At 38.3% G+C, this 10610-nt stretch overlaps 1 protein-coding gene across 1 annotated transcript in view; it reads right to left on the bottom strand.

Annotated features, from left to right (window-relative positions):
* LOC128216307 (transcription intermediary factor 1-alpha-like) overlaps positions 1–9439 on the bottom strand; it is a 12545-nt gene extending 3106 nt beyond the window's left edge. The window contains exons 1-4 of the mRNA XM_052922872.1: positions 9285–9439; positions 8036–8097; positions 4761–4826; positions 831–1824 (exon numbers count right to left, since the gene is read on the bottom strand). Coding sequence (XP_052778832.1) covers positions 831–1812 — 982 coding nt within the window. The 5' untranslated portion in view covers positions 1813–1824; positions 4761–4826; positions 8036–8097; positions 9285–9439. The remainder of the gene's footprint in view (positions 1–830; positions 1825–4760; positions 4827–8035; positions 8098–9284) is intronic.
* Positions 9440–10610: the final 1171 nt, after the last annotated feature.

Raw genomic sequence — 10610 nt, 5'->3', positions numbered from 1 at the left:
GCGTGCACGGTAAGTAAGTGCAGATGCCACCGCGATTATCCGTGCACGGTAAGTAAGTGCAGATGCCATCGTGGTTATCTGTGCACGGTAAGTAAATGTAGATGCCATCGCGATTATCCGTGCACGGTAAGTAAGTGCAGATGACATCGCGATTATCCGAGCACGGTAAGTAAGTGCAGATGCCATCGCGATTATCCGAGCACGGTAAGTAAGTGCAGATGCCATCGCGATTATGCGTGCACGGTAAGTAAGTGCAGATGACATCGCGATATTCCTAGCATTGGTTTGTAAGTCCAGATGCTATCGCAATTATCCGTGCATAGTGAGTTCGTACAGAGACCGTCACGGTTATCCGTGCATGCGTAAAATGGAAAATAAGGGTTTAAAATATTTAAAGGTAGGAAATCAAAAAGTAATATTCCTTGTAAAAAAAAACATTAAAATTAACATTAGCCTATTTTATAATTCTAGAAAACCTATATGACCACTGCATGTCTACGCAAATGAGATTTGTCATCGTTATCTGCATTTGAAATATTTATTATTCAACTGTTTTTTATGCAACCATGAATATGATTTGTATAGTGCATAACTTATATTTTATGTTTAATAAAGCCGCTCCAAAGGAGAAAAACACACACACGCTGTAGAGAAATAACAAATATTTACCTACTCGTACTTTACCAGTGGTAGGAGCACAGTCTGTCGTTCAGATGTGTAATAATTCATATCTAGGACTCAAAAACGTGCGCTATTCACCAATTGATCGTTTCATAGTGAGTTTGCATTTCCTAAGGAAAAAATGTTTACACCAGTGGTTGTATAAATACCTTTCAGGGGTGTCGAGTGTGCCTGTGTTGCTTGTTGTTGTTGTTGCTGCTTTAGTTCCTGTTGCCGGTTCTGCTGCTCACTAGTTGAAGCTGAATCAGTCTTTTCCAATCTACCTATCGCTGTGATGGAGGCCAACAACTGTTCAGTTGATGGATCCCTGCGAAATTGGTACCGGGGAACTCTGCTCTTGTTGCAGACGTCATTCAGTGTTGTCTGGAGACTGGTCAGCTCTTTAAAGGCCTTTCTTCCTGATATGAACAGCTGGATGTTGTTGGACTCTTGGGTTTGAAGGTCGGACAAAAAGTTCTCACAGGCTGTTTTTATGTCTTGGTATTTCGACTTCTGTTCATTCAGAAGCAACTTGGATTTCCTTTTCTTCTCGTCAATTTCTGCTAGAAGTTCTCTTTCCCTCTTATCAAGGTACTGATTAATTTCATTTCTGAACTTGCGAAGCTCGTTGATATTAATAAGACCTTGTTCATCAATTGATTTCGTGCTAGCCGTTATTTTGTTAAATAGCTCGCCAATGTCACCGACCATCTGGTTAAGTCCTATCTTCAGACTGTTGTATTCCGCGCCTTCCTTGTATCGTTTCGCCACTTGCGAAATCTTGTCAATATTACAGGAGCGATGCATTTTCTCAACTACGCAGTCTCCACACAGGAGTTCGTCATGGTTCGGACAGAAGTATTTTATGAACTCTTTAGCATGGCGCTGACATTTTTCTTTAAAATTCTCCTCCCCACTTTCTGCGCCCCGGAATGAGGATGGCATACTGCTCTTGTCTTGAAGGGCGTGGCTCTTGGTCAGCTTCATGTTCCTATGCACTCGAGCACAGGTGAAACACATAAACTCCTTGCAGTCGGGACAGAAGGCTTCGGGAAGTATTTGTTTACTGTCTTCTGCACATGGCTGGCAGTATGTGGGATCAGGGGCCGAGGCTGTTGCCTTGGAAGCCTTCCTGCCTGGGACAGCATCCATCTTTCAAAATGCCTTCAACATTTAAAGAAATAACATGACTGTTATTAATGCAAGTAGACAATTATTATTACTTCATAACACATACCGACAATGTACCGTGACGTTCGTTTGTAAGCATGGATCTTACATGAAATAGATCAATTTCAATGTTTGCGGAAGTGGGGCGGGCTAAAACCTAATGATCCGAAACAAATAGTCACACCTTTACAAGCAAGAACTTTCTAGCCTAAGATTGCGCACCCTCTTCTGCACATTATCCTACCTCTGTATTCAAATAACTTTAAATTTACTTTCGATTCCTGATTGTTAATATTTCAAACATGGCAATTGAAAAAAAAATCTGTTTTGTCCTGGGACGTTTAGAATATACTGACAATGATATGGAGTATTATGGCATATGCTTAACCAACACTTTTCAATCATTTTAACAGATTATTTCTTGTGTGGATCCTACAAAATGGTGACAAGTGGTTAGACGTATTCCTTTTTTAATGATAATGTTTTATCAGTAAATATGGCATTCTTACCTACATTTTTTCTAGATAACTTTTATTCTTTTCTTCCATAAATAGCAGTTTTTGCAGCATACAACGATTTTTTTAAATCACTTGTGATACATGTGATACACCATATTTCATTTTTAATCAGTTATGTAACGGAAGAAACCTTAAATGACTGTTTTATGCAGGACGGATCTAACGTTGAAGATGAGCACATGATTGGGTAGGAGAATCTTCGAACATTTTGCATGCTGATCAAAGGCGGATGTAACGTTAAAGGTATATTAAGGTTGTTGTGGAGGTAGGGGTGAGCGTTTGAAAATTTGTGCTTACTTTGACATGCAAATCAGTGAAAGTTCTTACTTAAGTTGCGGAAAATGATGGTGTCGAAACTATGTACACTAGCGCACTTTTTGCATGCTTATCAGGGGAGGGTCTCTGTCGTACGAGGGGACACATGGTGGAGAGGATGGGCTGATCCAAACTTCGATCATGTGCTTACTTTTGCATGCATTTAGAGGGCGGATCTGATGTTAGAGGGGTTGAGGTTGTCGCGAAAGTTGCAACAAGTGTTCACTGTTACATGTGCCTCAGGGATGGATTAACACTAGTGAGGCACGCAGGAGGCACATAGGGATGTGGCGCTTCCTCCAATTTGGGTCTTAACGTGTTGTTGCAGTCATAGCCCATGAAAAACTTTTATGGTCTAAAATGGTTCATTCTGGTGTAATATATGCGTCAAAAACACTGGTACCTCCCCCTTATTAAAAGATATGCTTGAAAATACAAAAATAACGAAATGCAATCATATACAATTTAATATGTCTTTTAACATTCCTTAAGATTACAAATGCATTAACAAACTCTGAATTTTACTGCGAACTGTACACTAATTATTTAGATTTATCAGAAATAAGGATATAATTACAATACAAGGAAGCTAAATGTGACTTGTTTGATGCCAGTAACTTCCACAGATTAAGTCTTGTTCGGAGCCTGTAGATACAACAAAAACAACACTATCTTCAAAATTGAAAGTGGACATGAATAAAAAGAATTTGAAGAAAGAAACTATCGACTAATGAACACGTTGTTGGTTAAATATACTTAAACGAGAGTTGTCAAGCAGTTAGAAACCTTTTGTCGACTGTTTCATACTGATCAGGTGTGGATCTGATGTCAGAGTTGGGCACATGAGGGGTTGGAGAGATTTTGAACGTTTACTCACTGCGTGTAGATTAGTGGCGGTCCTTACGCTAGTGCGGACTTATTTTAGGGGTAGACTTTGAACATGTGTTCACTGTTGCATGCATACCAGAGGCGGTTCTGACGTTAGAGTAGAAGGCACATGGTGTGGTGGGGATGATATGTATTCATTGGTGTATGCTAGTCAGGGGCGATCTGATATAAGAGTAGGGTACATGATGGGGTAGGGAGACTTCGCACTTGTGATCACTGTTGCATGAGGGTCAGGGTCGAATCTTACGTTAGAGATTCGTGCATCATGGGAGGTCATGACAGGGGTCATAAGGTTAAATATTTGGTAGAGGAGAGAAACTTTGAAAATGTCCTCCCTGTCGAATGCGGATCAGGGATTGATCTTATAATAGAGGGGGGGCATGGTTGTGGGCTTATGCTGATTAGAGGTGAATTTAATATATTGAGTGCCTCATATTGGAGGTTTGACGCAACTTCGCATGACCAAACACCAAAGTTACCCTAAGCGATATCTTCACCTCAGTATAATTAGTATAAATTTCTGTCATAAAAGTATAGACACGTTTTGATCACTATTGCATTCGGACCAGGGACGAGCCTGAAGTTTGAGGAGGGGGGGGGGGGGTAAATAATGTTGGTGCTTAACGTCGGACATGTGTTTATTGTTGAATGCGAATTAGGGTTTGATTCGAAGAAAGCGGGAGAGGTTATATGGTGGGAGTGGGAAACTTTAAACAAGTATTTACTCTGTCATGCAGGCCAGGGGTGGATCTGATGTTAAAGGGGTAATTAGTGGAGAGGGTGTCAACAGTTTGACCGTGTGCTTACTGTTGCATGCAGATCAGGAGCGGATCTGGCGTTAGAAGGATGGACATTGGAAAGGGGTAAACTTCGAACATATGCTTACTGTTGCTTGCAAATCAGGGGTTTATCTGATGATAAGAGGGGGTTCGAGGTGGATGGGTGTTGAAATTTTTAATATTTGTTCACAGTTTAATGCCAATCAGAGATGGCTTACAATTAGTGAGGGACGCATATTGGCGGCACATAAGAGGTACAACGGGGTGAGGCGCTTCTTTCAACATACTCCACCTACCCTAAGAAGCGAAACATTTTGTCTCCCAACGAGGTGTTTGGTCCTTGCTAAAGATATCAAAATCTAAATTAGAGTACGAGTTGAAAACTAATGAAAGCGACTAGCTATTTAGATTTATTTATACGAAAACTTACAATTCTATGAAATTGTCTGTTTCTTCTAGATGCCGGTTCTCTCACAGATTCAGGCCTGTTTAAAGCCTATAATAGAACAAAAACACTTCAGAATAGAAAGTGGACACGAAGGAAACCTATTTGGGTTTTTCTGTATACTTTTTGCACAAATTATGATTGGCAATGACATAATAGGCGGGCACCTGAAGGGTTTAGGAGATTTCGAACTATTGCATGCGGATCAGGGGCAGCTCCAATATTATGGGGATTCACATAAAGTGTGAGGACTTCAAACTAGTGCTTACTGTAGCATTTAGATCAGGGCCTGTCATGACGTTAGGGGACACATGCTTGCTTGGGAAGACTTCGAACATGTACTCAATTTTGCATTCGGCTCAGGGGCGGATATGACGTTACAGGGGGGTCACATTTATTGGGGAGGACATCAAACATGTGTTCACCGCTGTATACATATCAGGGGCGGCTCTGACATTAAAAATGGGCGAATGCTGGGAGTCGATCGATATTTTGTGACGTTAGAGAGGCACATAGTGGGGCAGGTCGAAATTTAAAAAGTGCTCATTGTTGCATGTGGATCAGGGATAGATCTTATGAACGCTTATGAGCCGAATTTCAGATAGTGAGTACCACATATCGGGGCTGGAGTGCTTCGTTATGGGAGGAGGGGGGCACATTGTTGTGGCGAGCATGTGATCACTGTTGTATGCTGCTCTGGAGTAGGAGGTGTGTATATTGTGAGAGAGGACTACGAATGTGCGGATTAGGGACAGATCCACGTAGGCGGAGAAGCACACTGTGGTGGAGAAACTGTAAACATGTGCTTCCTGTTGAATGCTGATCATGGGTTATTCTGACGCAAGAAGAGGGACATTATCGTGTTAAAAGACTTTGAACTTGCATCATTGTTGCATGCGTATCAGGGGTTGAAATGACTGTAGAAGGAGTTTATTATGAGGAGAGAAGACTGCGAAGAAGTGATCACTGTAACATGCAGATCAAGGGCGGTCCTGGACTCATGATGGGATGGGGAGGCTTTGAAAATGAGTTCACTGTTGCAGAAAGGTCAGTGGCGGATCTTACGTAAGAGCTCAGAACTTTGGGTGGGGCAACACTTTTGAATTGAACTCAAATCCAGTTATATGTGTTAGACATAAAGATTGATACAAATAGATAACAATACTTAGGGGTCGGGACACTTCGAGCATGCGCTCACATTTGCAGACGAATGAGGGTGGGATCTGACATAAGATAGGGCACATGATGGATTGGGGATACTTCGAACATTTGATCACTGTTGCAGACGGACCAGAGGTGGATCTGACGTTAAAGAATGCACATGGTGTGTGGCGACAGTTTGGACATGTACTCAAGTCCAGATATCACTGTTAGCCAGAAGGCGTATACACATACATGGCGAAGAATACTTTTAAAACATTTAAACATTTAACTTTGATCAAACTAGTTTTTAGCATAAACATATTTTTTACAACGAATGTAAAAACAGTTATTATATAATTTCACTCTTATTGTCACTATCGAATGCCGGAGTTGGTATATTGTATTGTGGGAACAACCAACTGGATTATCCGTAATAACCCCACTTGCCCGGCTTGGCGACCACACACAAAACTCACATGCGCCCAACTCGGGAATCGATCCCGGGTCGCATAGGTTGGTGAAAACTGGTTAGTCTTAAATTGTGATCGGTAATTGGGTGAAGAATTAGCGGTTGATAGAAAATAAAATAAAGATCTGAGAGTACAGATCCTAGGGTGTTCTCTGTGGAAAGAACCACACACTCCGGCAATCTTCCTAGCTAGCTTCTATTCACGTAAGGCCAAACCTGAGTTCGAAACTAAATTTTCAAAGCCCGGTTTGTAATCATGGAATTTAGATGCATTGAAATCCACCGACGATTAATATAATGGATCAAAGATTCACAGACATCACTGGTTACTTATGTACGAATACTAGTGATGTAAACTCTGTTTTAGACCACTGATACGCTAGTTGTGGAGCAAGGAATGGAACCAGCAAGGTCCGGATTAAATCGTGACCATTCAACCAAATTTGCTTTAATAATTAATGATTCGTTAAGAAATAACATTTAGAAAAGCAAAATAATAGATATTAGGTATTCACGGTGTATGCCTTTTTAACAATACAAGCAGTTAATAAAATACAAAAGAAATGCTTGCCAAAGATATCCTCAAAAAAATCATAATGAATAAGGACATTAAACATAAATTAGCAGGTTTTGCAGACATTACCAGACACCATTTGTCTACGTTGGCATTTGTGTATATAGTTATAAACCATTGTTAATGTATCTGAAATCATTGAGCCACCGAGTATTCTTTTACATAAATCTTTTATGTTTAATTTGCATTGCACTTATTCATGTGTTTACGAGCTATTTAAGTCGAACAATAGACTGCGGTGATCAATAGAAAAAGTACGCAAAAAAATGGTTCACGTCTTGGCAGTTTAAACAAAAACTAAAACTAAAACTGTATTCTCTGTTAACTTTAAGTAAAAATGTTTAAAAAAAAAAAGCCAAATATAATATTAAAAAAACCCATTTCAATCAATAGTTAAACAGCATCAAAGGCATATATTTTACTATTAAAGGTAGATGTATGGCTGTTGACTTAGCAAAATAACAGGGGGGTTTTCAGCTTGACACGTTTTACTAAAAGTTATCTACTAAAAATTCAGAAAATGAGTTACTCATATGCAACTATAGAAGTCGCTTTTTAACGATACACAATGTATCGATAATAGATGGGGAGGTTTTCACTTGGATTTAAATCTGATATAGCTAGTCGGATTGCTTGATATGATAACAAACATCTACAATGTATTCTTCCAACGACGTTTGACCATAAGATTGGCTTAGTCTTATATTGAATACTAGCCTTTATTCGTTTGAAATGAAGGTCAACTTTTCATGCGACAAAGGCGTATTAATTGACGGTCGTGGTCAGTTTCCAACGCTAAAAATAATCGGTCATCAGTTTAAAAATTGAACCCAGGGGTTGATATTTAACGGGGTCAAAAGTAACTATTACATCCTTAACCATGGGTCCACTAGTGCGTGTTTATTTTTATTTCTAGATTAATCATATACCATTGTATAGACAAGCGGAAGTCAAATAAAATATTATTTGCTGTCTTTTAATATAGAACAAATCAAAATTATATTATTTTTATAATTATTAAACAAAAAAGATTTAAATCTAGTTATTTAGATATATCAATAAACGTATACTTACAATATTTATGTGGCAATGTTATATTTGCCTGATACAAGTTGTTGCGCCATGAGACTCACACGCTGAAAAGCAAATTATTTATTGTTATGATTTCTTTTATGTAGTTTTTTTGTTTAACACAAATATGTAATTGATTGTTAAACACTGTATTTGCGAAATTTATTGCCCGTCTTTCTATTGTTGCTCTTCGTCCAAAGGTTTGCAATCTTGAGTTTTGAGTCCTACACACTGGCTGAAGACGATAGTCAGTAAAGACTTCGAGTTAAAACAAACACATTTAGCCTAAATGAAAATAGATTATTGCAGTGCACATAAAAGGATTGGGTTCTTTTTAGATTTTAGAGCTAAGGGCCGCAATTGAGAATAGGGCGCAACTTTCAACATGACCAATAACCGTAATTATTCTAAGCGATATATTCACCCCAGCAGCAGAGTAATAAAGGCGCACAATCTAAGTTGATGCAAAATCGTGTTGTTCCTATCTGACTTTAACAATCTAAACAAAAACAATGCATATAATTTCATCATATTCAAAAATAAATAGCGATGTTTCGGCGCTTTATTAAGTGGATAATGGCCACGTAGCTCTTAATAATTGTTAGTTTAATAAAGGCTAATTCTCATTTCATTTGAACCTAAATAATGTACTTTTTTAGATCGGGGGGGGGGGGGATCTTAAACATGGTTGGGGAGAGGCAAAACTGAAACGTGCTCCTTGTTGCATGCGGATCAAGGGCAGATCTGACGTAAGAGAGGGAAACATGTTTAAGAATTTGGCGAAACTGCGAACTTGTGCTCTCTGATACATGCAGACCAGAAATGGTTAACTGCTATCATGTACATGTGGTGCACACCGGAGGTTCGCACAACTTCCATCATGCGCCTCCTTTAAAAGGAACAAAAAATGATTGGGCACTAAAGCGTGTGTGTAGGTCTTTGTCCAAGCAACGCTTTGTCTAATAGTCTGAATTGTACATTTTGGTGTAAAATATAGTCAACTTGGATTTTTCAAGGGTTGCCTCTCCCATTTATATGCTTTAGTCAAAAATTATTATATACAAACACATTTAGTTCAGTTAACTCTGTCGTTGTTTTATAATTTATGAATTAAACATTCCAAAGGATTATCTTTGAACATATAAAGATATCAAATTCTGAAATAAAAGAGCGAGATAAATACAGTTTAATATATTAATTATTTAGATGAGTCAATGAGAATTTGCAATGATATGAAGCAATATTAACTTACTTGATTCCAGTTTTTCCCACAAATTTATTCTGGTATGGAACACAACAACTTCAAATTAGAAAATAGACATGAATTGAAAAACATTCTTTAAAGACACTTGCGACTTCCTGATTGAAGATTTGAAGTTTAATGTTCTTTTCTCGTTCTATGACTTGGTTTACCACGCTCAAAGATCAGTCATGCACTTAAAGGTATTTATTTTAATAAAAGGCTATTGATCTTTATTTTCCGATATTTTGTACAAAAAACAGATTACATGAATGTACCTGTTGTTATAAAGTTTTACTTTACAGCGTATCATTACAGATATAGCATTACCGTGTTTGTTAATACTAATTAAATAATGAAGTTGTAACCCCTTTTGTGTGCTCGTACGCATTAACTCCCCATTAGGCATTGAACGGTTCGCAGATTCACAATATAGTTATGTTATAATTGGCGAACCAACGAGAGGCAAAACACGCGTAGAATTAAACATAATCAAATTTAACCATTTCTTAAAACAATCAAATAAAGAATAATAATTGTGTTAACATTCAGTTACTTCTATTATCATATTAAATGTATTCATATAAAGTTTATTTGTTGTTGTTTTTTTAAATGAAAATGGAGTCAACTTATATTAGTAATGATTCCTTCTTTATTCTGTTGAAAGGTATTCATCGCTTTGAGTGTCTATATACTTTCTTTTTGAAGTAACCGCACCTACAACCCGAGTAATTGCGTGGGTAAAACCTTAATTTCAATCACTCTCTCAAATGCAAATGTAGGTTGGCTTGCAAAAAAGTGTGTGTGTGTGTGTGTGTGTGTGTGTGTGTGTGTGTGTGTGTGCTTATTTATACTTGCACTTGGGCCTTGCCACTTCGGCGAGTGCTCCGAAAAGATTGTGACTCATTTATAATTTTGGAGCATAGTGAACCGACATACTGTAATCCTGGTTAGAGTTACCCTGATTATTCACCGTAAACCTCTGCCACACGGGGTACCTATATAACCTTCCTTCCGGAAGACGATTAGTGTTTTAGTGGTGCGGCGGGGAATCAAACCTGCGACCCCTAGATTGACAGTTAAGTGTATAACCTCTAAACCAAGGACCATTCACGAGAAATGCACGTTGGTAACGTGTGTTTTTATTTGTACTACCTGCTTGTTACTTTGTTTTCGATAGGCATTCCTTATTGGCAACAATGCATGTTCGTTAAAATATAATGAACAATTTGCAAACATACACACACTTAAATAATCTTTAGTAACAATATTTTTATTAATATCCATTGGCTGCTCGCATGTGTAAGTTAGTTCTGTTTTTAATGGGACGAGCACATA

The sequence above is a fragment of the Mya arenaria genome, chromosome 14, assembly GCF_026914265.1.
Source record: "Mya arenaria isolate MELC-2E11 chromosome 14, ASM2691426v1".
Taxonomy (NCBI): domain Eukaryota; kingdom Metazoa; phylum Mollusca; class Bivalvia; order Myida; family Myidae; genus Mya; species Mya arenaria.
Note: the sequence above shows the minus strand (reverse complement) of the source record. Positions and strands in the feature narration are given on the sequence as shown.